The following is a 20705-nucleotide window of genomic DNA, read 5'->3' on the forward strand; positions in this document are numbered from 1 at the left end:
CGTTTTTGCATACTTTGCTTTACTCGATGACATATCAAAGGGATGGATTTATACATAAGGGTGCCAACAAATTTCCCAGCGTCTGCAAGATTGCACAGTAAGTGAGCATGTGATTGGTTGGAAACTAAACCTGGGACTGAACATATACACCTACAGAGAAGGAATAACCTTCACTCTTTCGTTCACTTGACCTTCAGTCTTTCGTTCACTCATCACCAGTTTTGTCACTCCTTTGGCTCTCTTGTTCTCATTCTGAATGAGAGACCCGAAGGAGTCTGGGATGAGAGAGTCGTACCTCGTTTGTGACTGAAATACAGCATCTACTAGTGTAATATATGGCCTACATGTGCTGCATCTTCCTGTGTGCTGCAATTGGATTTTCGAGATGCAACATTTTCATGATTGAAAATAATTTTAACCAAGGTTTGTCAGCGCTTATGAGTCTCACACAGCACAGTTCTTTTTTAAATCACACAAAAGTGATGTTTATAGAATTCAAGGTTACATTTTAATTATGTTATATCTGTGCATAACCTCCTAAAATCATATTTGAGAATCTGAAATTAACTATACATTCCATGTTCACAGCTGCAACCTGATTACAGTGGCTTGTTAAAAACTCTTGCTGCCAGTCTAACCATGGGCTGGAGATAGACACATATGCAGGCTTCGTGGGCCGGGGACAGACACGTACGAACGCTTCGTAGGCCGGGGACAGACACGTACGCACGTTTCATGGGCCGGGGACAGACACACACGCAGGCTTCATGGGCCGGAGATAGACACGTACGCAGGCTTAGTGGGCCGGGGACAGACACGTACGAACGCTTCGTAGGCCGGGGACAGACACACACGCAGGCTTCATGGGCCGGAGATAGACACGTACGCAGGCTTAGTGGGCCGGGGACAGACACGTACGAACGCTTCGTAGGCCGGGGACAGACACGTACGAACGCTTCGTAGGCCGGGGACAGACACATGTGCAGGCTCTATGGGCCGGGGACAGACACAAACCTTAGTTTTCTTAGTCTTAATTGTATGACATGATCACATTGGTCCAATTTTTTTTCTTATTTTCAAACTTCCAGACATCAAGCCAGGGCAAGTGTGTGGCTCAGCAGCCCGAGCCTTTGAGTCTGTGATCAGAAGGTCACTGGTTTGTGCCTCATTATTATTACTATGAAATAAAGCCATGTCCTTACATTGCACTGTATGGCCTTTGCAGGTAAACATGTTCCTATGTTTGTATCTATGACGTGTCCCTTAAAACAGCAGTGTGCCATTAGAACTGACCAGGTGTGCCATGTGATGTCTGTATGTATTTACATAGATACATAAATACATACATACATACCCATCCAGTACTGTGCAACATGTGAATCACTTATGTCACCGTTTTTTCATAAAAAATTTCTGATTAGGATGGCATGTCCAATGTTATTTTCCCCAAGGTTATATTCATTTTTATGTCTATTTTTGAGTTTTATTGCAAAATAGATTTTTTTGCCCAGATGATTATTTTGCCTCACGTAAATTCATCTACTGTTTTTTCCTTTGTGCATAACCTCCTAAAATCATATTTGAGAATCTGAAATAAGAATAATATACATTCTATGTTTGCAGCTGCAGCTTGATTAAAGAAAATAGCGGCTCATTAAAAACTCTCTCTGCCAATCTAACATGGACGGCTCTCCATCCGGCAGATGGTCAGGTGCTGCAGTTTGGAAAGCTGGTCAGCACATCCAACACTTATGAGGCCCATGACACAGAGGAGGACAGGAAGCCTGTGCTGGTGCAGAGCGACCGGCCGCTGCTGTGGAGCATGGGAATTCACAGGAAGTAGCCTGCGGAGCGTGGGAATTCACAGGAAGTAGGCTGCGGAGCGTGGGAATTCACAGGAAGTAGGCTGCGGAGCATGGGAATTCACAGGAAGTAGCCTGCGGAGTGTGGGAATTCACAGGAAGTAGCCTGCGGAGCGTGGGAATTCACAGGAAGTAGGCTGTAAAGTGGATGCAGGGAGCAAGAACGAGTTCAGTACCATGTGCCTTCAGTCATAATTCACACGTGCGTGTTTTATTAACATGACTATATATAAATGCAAATTTTATATTTAAAAATTGCAAAAGATATATTTAAAAAAATTGTCCTCCATATAGCCAGTCATCCAGGCACCAAACCACCTCTGAAAGACAAAACCAAGATGAGTTAACATCCAGGGCAAAGTGATTCAATGAGACATGCACACTACATTAACTACAGCTGGTTCCTCCATAATTTTAAATACACTTTTTCCCCACGTGTAATTTTAACTGGATCAAAGATTCTGGTTATCACTCTTATGCAGGAGATATCAGCAGTAATGCAGTGGATAAGCATCCAAGTCAGAAAGTGCACTGCACTGTTCACTGCATCACTGCAGCATGTGTGTGATTAAAGAAAAAAAGCAAATTCTCTGTTAAAACCATGCAAGGTTTTAAGGCCACAGCACCAAACCTGAAATGTAAAACTTCAACTCTACCAGTGAGAAAGTAAGAGTGAAAAGAAGGTGTAACACTGCAGCCACACTGTTTAATAAAAAATTACATTTGTTAAACTAAACGTGTCCTTGTAATGTTACTTACACAACGATGATGTTGATAGGGATGTGGATGAGTTTGACGAAGAAGCAAATCTCATAACTGCAAAAACGATCTTTTTTTAATTCTACAGGGGAAAAGGCAAATTAAGCTCAAAAGAGGGAATAAAAGCTTAGTACATAGAGACATGGAAGCAGGCTTTTTACAGTAGTCACTTTGTAATGAATTACAAAAAAACGCCCCTGTATTTTAAGAAATGGATTTTAAAAATCCAATATGTACGAAACTGGATGATAAACTTTTTTTTACGTAACAGAGCATAACATTATAAATTAAAATTACACGGTGTATTTTCCTATTGACGAACTTATAATAATCATAATAATAATCAATCCTTTATTGTCCCTCATGGGGAAATTCTTTTTACGCCTCCCTCAACTTGCTCTTTGTGGAGCATGCTGTCCGCGAACAGCACAACTAGACAAGCAGCTGTAATTTCATTGTCAGATCACGTTTTGATTTCGTCTGACACTCAAAAAGCAAGTCTCACCTTTTCAGTCTGGCTTTGTACAGCTTTTTACGAGACTTAGGTCCAATCCCAATACGCTTCGGTAAACTCACCCCTGATCATTTCCTGTCTGTAAACGAAAGTGGAAGTGGCGCCATTTTAAAGGCAGAGTCGCCATTTTATCAAGAAGATGAGACGTGAACACGATTCTCGAATAACATAAAGATATTCTGCGTTTCAAGGTAAGATTATGCCCGATAGATAAAACTAATAATAAAATAAGCATGTTTAACACAGCCTACTTATATAGTGGGATTTATTATTTTAAACATAATTAGAGGTTAAATATACGTCCGTACAGTACAGTAAGTTACTGCGTCACAGAAGAGTTTTCGAATTAACATCAATAATATTTAATTTCTTACGCTCAGCCATGAGTTCGCCTGATATACGGAGCTGCGTAAACGTGGACCGGGGGGCTAGGCTATAATATTTTGAAGCTATATTAAATCTTTCTTTTTTTTAAGTATTGGGGATAACTGCTATCGTGCCGTAACATCCGGGTTAAACTCAAGGCTTAACATTTTATTAAATTTACCACGGATCTGTTCAGTGTTCTCCAATCTGAAATGTATTGATTTATTGTAGCCATATCTTGCAGTCTTATTTAAACTGTTTATAGCAAATAGTACGCAAGTCTGATTTTAATAATCGGTAAACAAATAACTCAAATTCTGCCCACAGCGCAGCTGAATAACAGGAAACACATACATATATATACGAAAAACATCCATGTAAAGGGCCTAGGGACGACTCTGTTGTGAATGGCGCTATATAAAAAAAAATTGAATATATATATATATATATATATATATATATATATATATATATATATATGTGTGTGTGTGTGTGTGTGTATAGGCGTTCCAGCGTTGAGTTAAGCGAAAGCTCTTCAGTATCAGTCCTGAAAAGGGCGCAACAGAGCCAGCGAGTAGGAATGAATCTCACCTCGCGGACACCGACCGGGGCAAATGGTGGGGGTGGGGGTGGGGGGGCAGTCACACGTCTTATTGGAATATAAACACACGGTGAGATTTTTACAGACACAAACGTCGCTTTTACACAGACGGGGGATTTGAGTCGCGCATGTGCTGCCGATCTCAGTCAACCGTGTCAAACTTAAAGCATTAAACTGTTAAAGCAGAGGTCACTAACAGGCGGTCGGGGTCCAAACGGAAAGTTATGATCTAAAACTTTAGCGACTTTTTCTGGTGTTATTGGAGACTCTGACGTTAAAGCCCGCATCGCTCTTACTCTTCTCACCGAGCAGCGGGCGCTGCCGTGGGCTCCTCTCCCGTCCCAAAGCGCTTACAGGCGGACAGTCCTCGCGCAGCAGCCCCGCCCAGCTGCAGTCAGAGCCGGAGATGTTCGCCCCTCCGCGTCCAAACTGCAAATGAACCGCGCATGTGCGAAGCCGCTGCTGGCTGATCCTGCCCTAGTCAGAAATGTAACTCCGCCAGTGTGTCTCTTTGGGGTCACACTTGCCGGTCCCAAGTCCGGATAAAGGAGAGTTGAAATTGTGAGATATATATAAATAAAAAAAAAACAAGAGTCGACAGTAGAAAGTTCATTTGTAGTTCTAAACGTATTTAGGTCTCCAACAGCGTCCTTTACATGCACCATTGCACATTATGCAAATGAGGCGATGGCGTCATTTAGCGACTTTTGGGACAGTCAATAGCTATTTTCCTGGCTGAGGAGTTGGCAACAGTGCACTAAACTGCCATTAGTGTTAATAACAGCAGCGAAGCTAACACCCACATCCAAAAAGCCGTAATGTTCCTAACAGAGTGGCTGATCTGTCCTGAAATCCTGCAGCTGAAGTTTTCAAACACTGTATATAACATGTTGGATAAATAGACGTAGTTTATTGGTGATTTCGTGTTCGTTGAAGTTTCCTATTTTTAACAACTGTATAAAATAATGTTATTTGTTATATAAATGAAGTCAGGTGAAACAAAAAATATACGTTTTCAGGGTTGCCAGATCTCAAGCATCTGGTATGATACGCTGTCAGACTCAAGCAGAAAATCTTATGGCAAATCTATATTATTCCATTATAAATCTAAAATTAGCTACGTCAAAAGTGTATTTACACGCTTAAATACAAAAGCAGAGTATTTGCAAGGTAAGAACTGTTACATATGTGTGCAGACATCTCGAATTTTAAATCTCACTCCAGCCAGCTGGCCGAAGTTGGCAAACCCCGCGTTTTATTTAAAATGAAAAGTAAAAATGCGCTGTTTTCGCCTGAAACGGCTCGTCATTCCGTTTGCATTGTTACTCCGACAAATATAAAACGAATATGAGAAAAGGGGAAATTCAAGCTTTCCTCCCTTTATTTTATTTTTCTGAAATTAAGCACTTTATTTAAACATGCACAATTTTCACATTTTATTTTATTTTGAAATGCATCCCTACTTTTATTGAATAAATGAGAGAATATTATACATATCGGCAGTCATACATATGTTCAGTTCTATGTCACGTGACAATAAATATTGTCAAGTTTTTGAATTGTACTAAATTAGATTTGACGGTCAGGTATTAATTACATGCAGTGTGTCATGGTTCTGGGTGGCTCGAACACGAGAGCGAGGCATGGTGCACAGAAAGGGTGGACGACCCACTGGCGGCTCCAAGAGCAAAAAGGGGTTTATTAAATAAAACAGAAAACACTACAAACACAGCAAAAATCAAAGGACCACGAGGGGTCAAAAACTAAAGGGGATTAACTAAGACTAAATCACAAAAACCAAATACACATCTAACACTGAAAATAACAAAACCATCTAACATCGCAACCATCGAAGAACAACAACTACAATGAACCACTAGTGAACTGAACAGAAGCAGGAACTAAAATACTAAGGGGTAACGAGACTAACACAGGACAGGTGAGACTAATTAACAAAGACCAGGTAAACAGGGCACAGGTGAAACTAATAAACTCAAAGGAACTAAAAACAGGGAAACTAAGAACTAACCAAGGACACAGGGAAATAGAAACCAACACTAGGGAATTAAACAGGTAAAGACACAAGCAGGGGCACAAGGAACAAAACCAAAAACCATATACAAAATCACCAAATACAATAACTAGACAAACTCAACTGAAACACTAGGGAGCAAAATACAAAAACAGAGGGGGCAGGATTCAATCACAGGACAGATGGGTACATAGACAACCACATGCTCAACACATTGAGCCACATGACCAGACAGGCAACAGGGGAGAACAAAGACTAACACAAAGAATGGGATGACCAGCAATGCCTGCTGGTCAAACGGGGAAGGGACACGGAAGGACCACAGGGGCTGACCCTGACACAATGTTGATACAACTAATAGGCTACTTATATATCACACTAAATATTTAGATATTAAGATCTTATGGAACTTTGCTTCAAGAATTTTTCTCTAACTGGACCTCTTTAAATTTTAGTTGAATACCCCTGTATTAAACAATCACACTATTCAAGTAATTATGGGCTGTTAGGATGTCTTCTGAAGCCAGAAAGTGCCCTAGAAATAGGGTTTTGTTCCATCAACTTGGACACTGCTTTTTTCTTGATTAATAAGATCATTAGTATGTAAAGTTTTTAGGGAAAAAAGTTCTCTGTGCACAAACCTGCAGTTTTAAAGAAAACGGGGGCTAAAGTTGATTTTAAAAAATTTGTGGTCTACGGCATCTGTCTGTGGATCCGCAGAGTGTTAGCTGTCTGGATGGCTAGACATGAATTAAGGTTATTTCGAAATTATACCTTTGTCAAATGGAGTGTGACAATAAGTGATTAGTCAAATCTTTTGTTTCCATTAAAATGTTATGCAGTCCGTACAGCGGGGGTCTCCAACTCCGGTCCTCTAGAGATGCTGTCCAGTAGGTTTCTGTCCTGCCTGCCTTGTGATGAGTCACACCTGTTCCTGGTATTTACCTGAGAATAGGTGTGACTGGACAGTATCTCTCAGGACCGGAGATGGAGACCCCTGGTGTACAGTGTTTGATATGGATTTCAAATTAAATTAAATTACAATCAAATTTTTATAAAAATACTTTGTGACGTTATGAACATACACAACCTACTAGAAATAGAGTATTAAATTCGATCCCTGAACATGTCACTACTTTTAGGTCCTTTGTTTAATGATAACATATAACTAATGTGTTTGTTGGCTAACTGCTTATAGATAAACGGCTAATTTTTGGTGTGTTTAATAGTTCAGTGTTGCTGGAACGTGAGCTTTACTGACCTCGCGAAATTTCTCAAAGACCAGGATGTCGGTCTTTAAGATGCTTTGCAAAGTTTGACGTGCTACTTGACTTCGTCACCACAACTTTGTAGCACTGTTTGCATAGAGGCTTATCGACATCCTTAGCCTTTCCATGCTCATCTGCAAAATACGGCACTTTTGCGTGTGTCTCTGCATGCGTGCACACGCACCTGCGCTGTAGTGGTGCCGAGTGAAGTTTGGCGAATGAGACGAAAACCGCACTGTTGGCATCGATGATGGTGAAAATGAATATCTAATCAGATACTAATTTTTAATATCGATTAGTATCTGAGAATCGATTTTTTGACAACCCAAGTGTCTCATTATTTTCAACTCCAGCGTCAGCTATATCTTCCGTTTCTGATCTTTCGCGGTACATTTTTTGCGGTGCAGCAGTGAAGAAGGTCCCCCCCTAAACAGTTTCCTGCTGCCACTTTCCAAAAGTTGTGTGGGCTATTTAAACCGGTATTGCGGTATAAGAAAAAAATCATATCATAACAATAATAAAAAACAGTTTTCGGTATGAACCGGTATACCGCCCAGCACTACCTTGGAGCTCAGCTTGAATGGCTTTGGATGGTCTCCTTGACTCTTTTTCTACCATCCACACCATCCTTCTCACCAACCTGGGGTTGCATTTCCTCTTGTGTCTACGTCCTGGGAGGTTGGCTGCAGTCCCATGAACCTTATACTTTTTACTAATTTTGGTAACTGGACACAGGAACATGAAGCTGCTTGGAGATGGTCTTATAGCCTTTACCTTTGATCTATAATCTTCTCTCAGCTCCTCAGACAGATCTCTCCTTTGCTTTCTCTGGTCCATGTTCATTGTGATAAACACAGTGATACCAACCAACACAGCAACATGTTCTTCCCCTTTAAATAGACTGAATGGCTGATGAAAAGTTTGAAGGCACCTGTGATACTAATTAAGGTTAAACACTGAGTTTGAAACATGACTATAATGCAGGGATAAATAGCCTCAACAAATTTGTCCATTTAATTTTAGCATATCTTGGTAAAATAAACAACAAATCATATCTTTTCACAATTTTATTAGTTTACTTTATCACATACTAAAGGCATGCAGGTATACATTAGACAATTGCTTTTAATTGAATTACTTTTCAGGAGAAATGAAGCATTGCTTCAATGAGCTGTAAGGGTACCAACACATTTCTCCACGTTTGTATCTGTTTACTATGTGTAATACTACATATAGAACATAACAGAATGGAGACCCAGTGTGTCAGTTTGATGTAAAAGTGCTGAGTACTTGGTATTCTGTATTTATCTATGTATCTACTTACCCTTCATGTTCACAGAGGCCACAGCAGGAATCATCTGGTCTGGATCTGCACTAAAATGGGAAAGAAGAGAGGAAAAAGAAGAGCTGCTTCTGAAATGCGCCCCCTTGTGGAGTGTAACAGAAAGAGCACTGAGAGGTAACAGTGTTACAGCCACTAGCATGCATGTCTCTCTGGGTCTATAGTCAGGCCATAACATAAAGTAAACTGGGCTCCTAGCTAGGGCTGGCTGAGTGGGCCGCACTGTAATATGTGTAGCTTAATAAAAAGACCTCGACATCTTCGTTCTTCTCTTTTTTCTTACACAATCAGGCAGTTATTTTATACTAGAGGCAAGTAACAAATCATCCCTCCTATACAAAATGGCCACATAGCAAGACTAAACAAACAAACAAATAATTAAATATATAAATGGATAAAAAGTATTGTCAGTCAAGTCTAGTTATGGAAGTTTTTAACAATGTTACTAAACCTTTCTTACGATAATGTAAATTATAGGTGAGACAGTTTAGTGTGAAATAAATTAACTGTAAATAAGTCTGTTTACATCAAGAGCTTCCCAGCATATCAAAGTACATGAAGGCAGAGCAGAAGCTAAACAGCAGTGTGATGCCGTCCCCATTGTATGAATTATATTTATACCATGAGGGTTTGTTTCCTCTCGCTGCCCACAGTGTCCTGATGAAGAGAGCAGACTCCCCTGTACCCAGCCGTGTTTCCCTGAAGAGTGACAGGTCATGGCCACATCCAGTCACCTTCAGAGTGGGACCTTTTCCTACAGATCAAAGGTAAATGTGCATTTAAACAAACACTGTTTAAAACACTCAGACTCTCAGTCAAATGGCACAGACAAGCTATGAAGAAAAAACATGTTTATAATGAATGCACCAATTTTTACTTATAACGAATTCCACCACCTTTGAGAATTTAAACAAAGGTTTTGCCTGTATTCTATATAAATAACATCTGAGGTAAATGGATGAGGATTACTGTAAAACCTGACTTCCTGTGAGCTGGAATTAGAAGTTATTTAATTGCAAAGTGGATTTAAAATTTCAGTCATCAGTCATTCAGTCAAAGGCCTGCCAGTTCCCTCCTGCATATCCATTGAAGAATGACTCGACAATAGATTGTCAACTTGCGAGACGGATGCTTCTGTTTTGATAAATAATTGCACTCTCATGAATTCATTAGATTATGCTGAGACTGTTGCTTTAGTTTAACAAGTTTAATTGAACTATGTGGCTTAATAATGAACTAGAATCATCAGACAAAAAAAAAGAGGAAGACTATTAGTATTAGTAAAATAAGTAAACATTTTTAGAAGTAAACAAAATTTCTATAGGTAAACAAGTTTAAGAAGTACCCAATATACAAAGAAAAAAATCCTGAAAATACAATATTGTTCAATAAATAAATTTGAATAAAAATGTAAAAATCCTTACAAATGGGACGTTGCGGCTGGCTGTGGGGGCTGCACATGGACAGCAGGCATTGTGGTGTCTAACGGCAGCAGGCAGGAAAGATCCCCAGTAGAGCTTCTTAGCTCACGGTGGGGGAATGAGCCGGTGGCTGAAGGTGCTCCAAGACAGCACCCCCTAGAGCCTTGGCTGGGTTATGGACCGGGGCAGTGGGGCCAGTGCCTGGGGGCCTCAGGACATTAGTGGCTGTGAGTCCCAATATTTATAGTGACCGCTATGAAATGCGCCCCCTTGTGGTGTGTAAGAGGAAGAGCAGTGAGAGGTAACAGTGTTACAGCCACTAGCATGCATGTCTCTCTGGGTCTATAGTCAGGCCATAACATAAAGTAAACTGGGCTCCTAGCTGGGGCTGGCTGAGTGGGCAGCACTGTAATATGTGTAGCTTAATAAAAAGACCTCGACATCTTCTTTCTGCGCCTTTATCTTACACAATCAGCCAGTTATTTTATATTACTTTATACTCTTGTCCAATATGGCCACAAAAAATCAATGATACGAAACCTTTCCTACAATAATGTAAATTATAGGTGAGACAATTTATTTCACATTGAAGTTAACTGTAAACTACCCTGTTTACATCAAGAGCTTCACGTGAAGGCAGAGCAGAAGCTAAACAGCAGTGTGATGCCGTCCCCATTGTATGAATTATATTTATACCATGAGGGTTTGTTTCCTCTCGCTGCCCACAGTGTCCTGATGAAGAGAGCAGACTCCCCTGTACCCAGCTGTGCTTCCCTGAAGAGTGACGCGTCAATGGGACAACCACTCACCTTCAGAGAGGGACCTTTTCCTACAGGTCAAAGGTAAATGTGCATTTAAACAAACACTGGTTAAAACACTCAGACTCTCAGTCAAATGGCACAGAGACACAGACAAGATATGAGGAAAAAAACACTTATAATAAATACATCAATTTTTACCTTTAACAAATTACATCACTTTTGAGAATTTAAACAAAAGTTTTGTCTGAATTCTATATAAATAACATCTGAGGTAAATGGATGAGGATTACTGTAAAACCTGAATTCCTGTGAGGTCGAATTGAAAGTTATTTAATTGCAAGTGGATTTAAAGTTTCAATCATCAGTCATTCAGTCAAAGGCCTGCCAGTTCCTTCCTGCATATCCATTGAAGAATGACTCAACAATAGATTGTCATCTTCTGACACGGACGCTTCTATTTTGATGATAAACAAATGCATTCTCATGGACTCATTACATCATGCTCAGACTGAGGCTTCAGTTTTATCATGTTTAATGGACCCGTTCTGCTTAATAATGAACTAGAATCATCAGACAATAAAAGAGGAAGACTATTAGTATTAGTAAAATAAGTAAACATTTTTAGAAGTAAACAAAATTTCTATAGGTAAACAAGTTTAAGAAGTACCCAATACACAAAGAAAAAAAATCCTGAAAATACAATATTGTTCAATAAATAAATTTGAATAAAAATGTAAAAATCCTTACAAATGGGACGTTGTGGCTGGCTGTGGGGGCTGCACATGGACAGCAGCCATTGTGGTGTCTAACGGCAGCAGGCATTGTGGTGTCTAACGGCAGCAGGCATTGTGGTGTCTAACGGCAGCAGGCAGGAAAGATCCCCAGTAGAGTTTCTTAGCTCACGGTGGGGGAATGAGCCGGTGGCTGAAGGTGCTCCAAGACAGCGCCCCCTAGAGCCTTGGCTGGGTTATGGACCGGGGCAGTGGGGCCAGTGCCTGGGGGCCTCAGGACATTAGTGGCTGTGAGTCCCAATATTTATAGTGACCGCTATGAAATGCGCCCCCTTGTGGTGTGTAAGAGGAAGAGCACTGAGAGGTAACAGTGTTACAGCCACTAGCATGCATGTCTCTCTGGGTCTATAGTCAGGCCATAACATAAAGTAAACTGGGCTCCTAGCTAGGGCTGGCTGAGTGGGCAGCACTGTAATATGTGTAGCTTAATAAAAAGACCTCGACATCTTCTTTCTGCGCCTTTATCTTACACAATCAGCCAGTTATTTTATATTACTTTATACTCTTGTCCAATATGGCCACAAAAAATCAATGATACGAAACCTTTCCTACAATAATGTAAATTATAGGTGAGACAATTTATTTCACATTGAAGTTAACTGTAAACTACCCTGTTTACATCAAGAGCTTCACGTGAAGGCAGAGCAGAAGCTAAACAGCAGTGTGATGCCGTCCCCATTGTATGAATTATATTTATACCATGAGGGTTTGTTTCCTCTCGCTGCCCACAGGGTCCTGATGGAGAGAGCAGACTCCCCTGTACCCAGCTGTGCTTCCCTGAAGAGTGACGCGTCAATGGGACAACCACTCACCTTCAGAGAGGGACCTTTTCCTACAGATCAAAGGTAAATGTGCATTTAAACAAACACTGTTTAAAACACTCAGACTCTCAGTCAAATGGCACAGAGACACAGACAAGATATGAGGAAAAAAACACTTATAATAAATACATCAATTTTTACCTTTAACAAATTACATCACTTTTGAGAATTTAAACAAAAGTTTTGTCTGAATTCTATATAAATAACATCTGAGGTAAATGGATGAGGATTACTGTAAAACCTGAATTCCTGTGAGGTCGAATTGAAAGTTATTTAATTGCAAGTGGATTTAAAGTTTCAATCATCAGTCATTCAGTCAAAGGCCTGCCAGTTCCTTCCTGCATATCCATTGAAGAATGACTCAACAATAGATTGTCATCTTCTGACACGGACGCTTCTATTTTGATGATAAACAAATGCATTCTCATGGACTCATTACATCATGCTCAGACTGAGGCTTCAGTTTTATCATGTTTAATGGACCCGTTCTGCTTAATAATGAACTAGAATCATCAGACAATAAAAGAGGAAGACTATTAGTATTAGTAAAATAAGTAAACATTTTTAGAAGTAAACAAAATTTCTATAGGTAAACAAGTTTAAGAAGTACCCAATACACAAAGAAAAAAAATCCTGAAAATACAATATTGTTCAATAAATAAATTTGAATAAAAATGTAAAAATCCTTACAAATGGGACGTTGTGGCTGGCTGTGGGGGCTGCACATGGACAGCAGCCATTGTGGTGTCTAACGGCAGCAGCCATTGTGGTGTCTAACGGCAGCAGGCATTGTGGTGTCTAACGGCAGCAGGCAGGAAAGATCCCCAGTAGAGCTTCTTAGCTCACGGTGGGGGAATGAGCCGGTGGCTGAAGGTGCTCCAAGACAGCGCCCCCTAGAGCCTTGGCTGGGTTATGGACCGGGGCAGTGGGGCCAGTGCCTGGGGGCCTCAGGACATTAGTGGCTGTGAGTCCCAATATTTATAGTGACCGCTATGAAATGCGCCCCCTTGTGGTGTGTAAGAGGAAGAGCACTGAGAGGTAACAGTGTTACAGCCACTAGCATGCATGTCTCTCTGGGTCTATAGTCAGGCCATAACATAAAGTAAACTGGGCTCCTAGCTAGGGCTGGCTGAGTGGGCAGCACTGTAATATGTGTAGCTTAATAAAAAGACCTCGACATCTTCTTTCTGCGCCTTTATCTTACACAATCAGCCAGTTATTTTATATTACTTTATACTCTTGTCCAATATGGCCACAAAAAATCAATGATACGAAACCTTTCCTACAATAATGTAAATTATAGGTGAGACAATTTATTTCACATTGAAGTTAACTGTAAACTACCCTGTTTACATCAAGAGCTTCACGTGAAGGCAGAGCAGAAGCTAAACAGCAGTGTGATGCCGTCCCCATTGTATGAATTATATTTATACCATGAGGGTTTGTTTCCTCTCGCTGCCCACAGTGTCCTGATGAAGAGAGCAGACTCCCCTGTACCCAGCTGTGCTTCCCTGAAGAGTGACGCGTCAATGGGACAACCACTCACCTTCAGAGAGGGACCTTTTCCTACAGGTCAAAGGTAAATGTGCATTTAAACAAACACTGGTTAAAACACTCAGACTCTCAGTCAAATGGCACAGAGACACAGACAAGATATGAGGAAAAAAACACTTATAATAAATACATCAATTTTTACCTTTAACAAATTACATCACTTTTGAGAATTTAAACAAAAGTTTTGTCTGAATTCTATATAAATAACATCTGAGGTAAATGGATGAGGATTACTGTAAAACCTGAATTCCTGTGAGGTCGAATTGAAAGTTATTTAATTGCAAGTGGATTTAAAGTTTCAATCATCAGTCATTCAGTCAAAGGCCTGCCAGTTCCTTCCTGCATATCCATTGAAGAATGACTCAACAATAGATTGTCATCTTCTGACACGGACGCTTCTATTTTGATGATAAACAAATGCATTCTCATGGACTCATTACATCATGCTCAGACTGAGGCTTCAGTTTTATCATGTTTAATGGACCCGTTCTGCTTAATAATGAACTAGAATCATCAGACAATAAAAGAGGAAGACTATTAGTATTAGTAAAATAAGTAAACATTTTTAGAAGTAAACAAAATTTCTATAGGTAAACAAGTTTAAGAAGTACCCAATACACAAAGAAAAAAAATCCTGAAAATACAATATTGTTCAATAAATAAATTTGAATAAAAATGTAAAAATCCTTACAAATGGGACGTTGTGGCTGGCTGTGGGGGCTGCACATGGACAGCAGCCATTGTGGTGTCTAACGGCAGCAGGCATTGTGGTGTCTAACGGCAGCAGGCAGGAAAGATCCCCAGTAGAGTTTCTTAGCTCACGGTGGGGGAATGAGCCGGTGGCTGAAGGTGCTCCAAGACAGCGCCCCCTAGAGCCTTGGCTGGGTTATGGACCGGGGCAGTGGGGCCAGTGCCTGGGGGCCTCAGGACATTAGTGGCTGTGAGTCCCAATATTTATAGTGACCGCTATGAAATGCGCCCCCTTGTGGTGTGTAAGAGGAAGAGCACTGAGAGGTAACAGTGTTACAGCCACTAGCATGCATGTCTCTCTGGGTCTATAGTCAGGCCATAACATAAAGTAAACTGGGCTCCTAGCTAGGGCTGGCTGAGTGGGCAGCACTGTAATATGTGTAGCTTAATAAAAAGACCTCGACATCTTCTTTCTGCGCCTTTATCTTACCCAGCCAGTTATTTTATATTACTTTATACTCTTGTCCAATATGGCCACAAAAAATCAATGATACGAAACATTTCCTACAATAATGTAAATTATAGGTGAGACAATTTATTTCACATTGAAGTTAACTGTAAACTACCCTGTTTACATCAAGAGCTTCACATGAAGGCAGAGCAGAAGCTAAACAGCAGTGTGATGCCGTCCCCATTGTATGAATTATATTTATACCATGAGGGTTTGTTTCCTCTCACTGCCCACAGTGTCCTGATGGAGAGAGCAGACTCCCCTGTACCCAGCTGTGTTTCCCTGAAGAGTGACGCGTCAATGGGACAACCACTCACCTTCAGAGAGGGACCTTTTCTTACAGGTCAAAGGTAAATGTGCATTTAAACAAACACTGTTTAAAACACTCAGACTCTCAGTCAAATGGCACAGAGACACAGACAAGATATGAGGAAAAAAACACTTATAATAAATACATCAATTTTTACCTTTAACAAATTACATCACTTTTGAGAATTTAAACAAAAGTTTTGTCTGAATTCTATATAAATAACATCTGAGGTAAATGGATGAGGATTACTGTAAAACCTGAATTCCTGTGAGGTCGAATTGAAAGTTATTTAATTGCAAGTGGATTTAAAGTTTCAATCATCAGTCATTCAGTCAAAGGCCTGCCAGTTCCTTCCTGCATATCCATTGAAGAATGACTCAACAATAGATTGTCATCTTCTGACACGGACGCTTCTATTTTGATGATAAACAAATGCATTCTCATGGACTCATTACATCATGCTCAGACTGAGGCTTCAGTTTTATCATGTTTAATGGACCCGTTCTGCTTAATAATGAACTAGAATCATCAGACAATAAAAGAGGAAGACTATTAGTGTTAGTAAAATAAGTAAACATTTTTAGAAGTAAACAAAATTTCTATAGGTAAACAAGTTTAAGAAGTACCCAATACACAAAGAAAAAAAATCCTGAAAATACAATATTGTTCAATAAATAAATTTGAATAAAAATGTAAAAATCCTTACAAATGGGACGTTGTGGCTGGCTGTGGGGGCTGCACATGGACAGCAGCCATTGTGGTGTCTAACGGCAGCAGGCAGGAAAGATCCCCAGTAGAGCTTCTTAGCTCACGGTGGGGGAATGAGCCGGTGGCTGAAGGTGCTCCAAGACAGTGCCCCCTAGAGCCTCGGCTGGGTTATGGACCGGGGCAGTGGGGCCAGTGCCTGGGGGCCTCAGGACATTAGTGGCTGTGAGTCCCAATATTTATAGTGACCGCTATGAAATGCGCCCCCTTGTGGTGTGTAAGAGGAAGAGCACTGAGAGGTAACAGTGTTACAGCCACTAGCATGCATGTCTCTCTGGGTCTATAGTCAGGCCATAACATAAAGTAAACTGGGCTCCTAGCTAGGGCTGGCTGAGTGGGCAGCACTGTAATATGTGTAGCTTAATAAAAAGACCTCGCCATCTTCTTTCTGCGCCTTTTTCTTACACAATCAGCCAGTTATTTTATATTACTTTATACTCTTGTCCAATATGGCCACAAAAAATCAATGATACGAAACCTTTCCTACAATAATGTAAATTATAGGTGAGACAATTTATTTCACATTGAAGTTAACTGTAAACTACCCTGTTTACATCAAGAGCTTCACGTGAAGGCAGAGCAGAAGCTAAACAGCAGTGTGATGCCGTCCCCATTGTATGAATTATATTTATACCATGAGGGTTTGTTTCCTCTCGCTGCCCACAGAGTCCTGATGGAGAGAGCAGACTCCCCTGTACCCAGCTGTGTTTCCCTGAAGAGTGACGCGTCAATGGGACAACCACTCACCTTCAGAGTGGGACCTTTCCCTACAGGTCAAAGGTAAATGTGCATTTAAACAAACACTGTTTAAAACACTCAGACTCTCAGTCAAATGGCACAGAGACACAGACAAGATATGAAGAAAGAACATATTTATAATGAATCCACCAATTTTTACCTTTAACAAATTACATCACTTTTGAGAATTTAACCCTCTGGAGTCGACGACATCATCGGCGATGCCGCAGCTCCCTGGGCGCCCCAACAGGTGGCTGCCCTTTGTGGACAACTTACTCTTCAAAGAGCAAGTTGAGGGAGGCGTAAAAACAATTTCCCCATGGGGGATCAATAAAGTATCAATTATATCTTTCTCATGTATTTCAGTTCATAACTCGCTGAAAACTTAATATAGAAACATGAAAAAAACACTGACTGAATCCATAATCTGTCTTTTTTTTAAAACTTTCCTTTTCGGAAGTATTAAAGTTTTAAAAATTAGGTTAAATCGGCAAAAAAGTAAACCATGTCACCTTACTTTGTTTTACCTGCATCGGGGGCGTGTAGTACCGCTCTCACCCGAAGATCACTATTCACATTCTAAATAGCCGCATTAGCGCGTATTTAAATGGCATTCACAATGTAATTTTATTAACAGCGCAACGGTGAAACGCGATCCAGATACATCCCCATCAGCGCCATAAAAGGGGGGGGGGGGATGTGGCCAGGTGACAATGGCTCATTCATACACATGAAAGTTGCTACATATTCAATGAAAGGAGCCAGAAATAGTTACATGAGTTAGGTTTTTCTTATTTATTTATCCAAATTAATGTTGCATCTACACCATTTAGTCATCTTCATGTAGCCAAGACTTTGGTGATCAGATATCTGGGATCAAAACAAACTGCCAGCATTGCTTACTATGTACTTTTATAATGTTTCTGCAAGTGTTCCAAACTGCATTTTGCCATGTCTATACTTTGATGTCAAATTACAAGTTTCACATATATCTGACATATTTACAAAGTACACTAAGATTAAGATGAGTTTTATGCCAAAACAAATATATAAGAAATAATTTATTTGCCATGAATTAATTTTATGATATTGAATGAAATATGTGACCATGCCCCAGTCAGTGAAAGTGTGTTTCCTACCCCCTAGACTCCAGAGGGTTAAACAAAAGTTTTGTCTATTCTATATAAACAACATTTGATGTTATTTACATAAAATACAGACAAAACTAAGGATAGCGCCCCCTGAAACCTTGGCTGGGTTATGGACCGGGCTAATGGGGCAAAATAACCATGAGGGCCGCTGCATATACAGCTCATGCTGACCACCTGGGCCCCTGGGGCCCTTTTCACATACAGCGAGCATTAACACTCTGGGCCCTCAGGCCCCCCGGCATATAGAGTGCAAGCCGGCCGCCTGGGGCACTTGGTAAATGCCGGCTGCCTGGGGCACTTGGTACACGCCGGCCGCCTGGGGCACTTGGTGTCTGCTGGCTGACAGATAAAAGTGGGGCCCTGGAGACCGGCGGGTACAGAAGCGGGGGGGCAGGGATGCAGGCATCAAGCTGATAGACGCCACCCTGTCTGACGCCCCCTGCTCATCCGCGAGTCCCAGGCAGGCGTGGCCGTGGGCCTGTCGCTCGCAGAGCAGGCTGCTCCATTGATAAGCAAAGCGGAGCCTTATCGGGGGGGGGGGGGGGGGTGGTTCACTGTTGGCCAGCTGCATGGGAAGCTGTGTGCTCGCTCTGAGACAGCATGCTGGAAGTGGGATTTTTATTATTGTACCAGGTTTTTTTTAAAAAAAAAAACTCTTTTTATCCATTAATAGTCAGGCAGATTTTGGCACGAAAAGTGAGAACAGGAGGTCAAGTTGCATTTTTGCCCCCTTTTCTGAGAGTGTGCCCACGCCTGCCCTCTTCCTGTCCCCGCACTGGGCTTGGCACTGCCCCCAGAACTCCACACGATATGGGGTGCCGAAGGACAGATTCGGCCCATTAGCCTGTAGGTGCCGAAGGACAGATTCGGCCCGTTAGCCTGTAGGTGCCGAAGGACAGATTCGGCCCATTAGCCTGTATGTGACCACAAGCCATCATTTGACCACAGACAGAAAATCCACACTATTTTACATCTCGCTTACGTCTGTTATCACTTCTCTTATACCCAAGGCTGGATACCTCAATGTCAAATATGTTTGTCAAAATACTAATATTCAGCTTCCTATAAAAGACCATCATGAATTCACAAGCTATTTAACCAGTTTATTGACTGAATCAAATGCTGGTATTTAGCTCTGCTACTCAAGTTAATCACTGTAAATGTCACTGGGTACAAAGGGCTGCATAGAAAACTGTCCTTCCTGCCTGCTGTGTCTCTCTGTGCTGGAGCCTGATGTCACTGGTTCTCTTCTGCTGTCATGAGAAAATTACGAAGCCGCCCCAGTGAATAAAGCTTAACATGACAGTTATATCTCTCCAAACTAATATACCACAAGGTTATTCTGTATCTGCAGAAACAACAATTTTAGTGGGCAGCTTTTCAGTCTTTGTTACATTTGTATGGATCAGGGGTCACCAACATGGGCACCAGGACGCCCCCAAGGACCACGAGTCGCCCGCGGACCTGTTCTAAAAATAGCACAACTCACCAGTGAGCAGCGTCTAAAATTTAATTTTATCCTGTTGCTATTCTTCTTTAATTACATTTGCATTTATAAAGATTTGAAAATGACAACATCTAAAAAAAGCACAAAAACATGTTTATTATGCATGAAGTTTAGATAAGTGTAGGTAAAGTCTGTTCTGTTAGACCTTCATATGACTCAGTACCTGTGAAGTAGCTCAGTTTCCAAAAGGTTGGTGACCCCTGGTGTAGATGAATTGAGGTTTTTATGTTTCTGCCTTATTCACAGAGACCAGATGGAAGAATGCAGTTCAGCTCTACATGATAAATCGGGTTTATCATCCATATTGAAGGTTTGTATTTATTGCTGAAATGTTTTCTTAGCTGTTATGTGAATTAGCTTATATTTTATACAGCTGTATAATAAGAAATTCATCCTGTTAAAGGAAATATATTTAAAACTATGATTCATAACTGAAACTTTGAAAAGCTTTGGTGCAAGTAGCAATAATTAACTGTGACTGTTTATTTTAGTCACTAGAGGAAAAAGCCGGAAAGTTCCTAAAGGATGAGCTGAAGAAGTTTGTGAGGTGCCTAGATCAGAATTACCCAGAATGCTCTGAGCCTCAGCTGGAGGAGGACAATGACCAGGACAGTGAAGGTCAGATGCAGAAGACCTGTGGTAGAGAGGGAGCTCTGAAGATCACACTGTACATCCTGAGGACCATGAAGCAAAATGATCTCGCTGACATGCTGGAGAAGAGTAAGAGCCTCATGACATTCTGTACATGTACAGTACTGTGCTAAAGTCTTAGGCAGCCAGAGAGAAGGATCTTCATGTTGGTGTGTGAGCCAATCCAAAAACTTTACTAAAGTCACCCCAGGATTTGCAGAAATCGTGCAGTACACCCATGTATGATTTGACTTGACCACTATCACACCTCATGTGGCTAATCAATATCTCATTAGTTTTTAAATTAATTT

The 20705-nt window shown here is 40.9% G+C and overlaps 3 protein-coding genes and 1 long non-coding RNA gene across 7 annotated transcripts in view; 3 read left to right on the forward strand and 1 right to left on the reverse strand.

The window, feature by feature from the left end:
• The window catches only part of tpk1 (thiamin pyrophosphokinase 1), a 32814-nt gene extending 30209 nt beyond the window's left edge, over nucleotides 1-2605 (forward strand). For 2 of the 4 annotated variants that reach the window (XM_072711081.1, XM_072711080.1), the window contains exon 9: nucleotides 1700-2605. In XM_072711081.1, coding sequence (XP_072567182.1) covers nucleotides 1700-1843 — 144 coding nt within the window. In that variant the 3' untranslated portion in view covers nucleotides 1844-2605. The remainder of the gene's footprint in view (nucleotides 1-1699) is intronic. The other 2 variants (XM_072711079.1, XM_023796387.2) reach the window with 2 other exon arrangements.
• On the reverse strand, nucleotides 2047-3899 carry LOC111835766 (uncharacterized). Its single transcript, XR_011990008.1, has 4 exons — nucleotides 3510-3899; nucleotides 3127-3214; nucleotides 2622-2703; nucleotides 2047-2182 (listed from the first exon to the last, which is right to left on the reverse strand). It is a non-coding gene; the product is annotated as an uncharacterized lncRNA (long non-coding RNA).
• Nucleotides 3193-20705, forward strand: part of LOC111841218 (uncharacterized) — a 167562-nt gene continuing 150049 nt past the window's right edge. The window contains exons 1-4 of the mRNA XM_072711070.1: nucleotides 3193-3326; nucleotides 8742-8861; nucleotides 10894-11007; nucleotides 12449-12562. Of these exons, the coding sequence (XP_072567171.1) occupies nucleotides 8782-8861; nucleotides 10894-11007; nucleotides 12449-12562 (308 nt within the window). The 5' untranslated portion in view covers nucleotides 3193-3326; nucleotides 8742-8781. The remainder of the gene's footprint in view (nucleotides 3327-8741; nucleotides 8862-10893; nucleotides 11008-12448; nucleotides 12563-20705) is intronic.
• The window catches only part of LOC140588811 (uncharacterized), a 34483-nt gene continuing 30807 nt past the window's right edge, over nucleotides 17030-20705 (forward strand). Inside the window, exons 1-2 of the mRNA XM_072711083.1 lie at nucleotides 17030-17148; nucleotides 20011-20484. Coding sequence (XP_072567184.1) covers nucleotides 20388-20484 — 97 coding nt within the window. The 5' untranslated portion in view covers nucleotides 17030-17148; nucleotides 20011-20387. The remainder of the gene's footprint in view (nucleotides 17149-20010; nucleotides 20485-20705) is intronic.

Source organism: Paramormyrops kingsleyae, chromosome 4 (assembly GCF_048594095.1).
Source record: "Paramormyrops kingsleyae isolate MSU_618 chromosome 4, PKINGS_0.4, whole genome shotgun sequence".
Taxonomy (NCBI): Eukaryota; Metazoa; Chordata; class Actinopteri; order Osteoglossiformes; family Mormyridae; genus Paramormyrops; species Paramormyrops kingsleyae.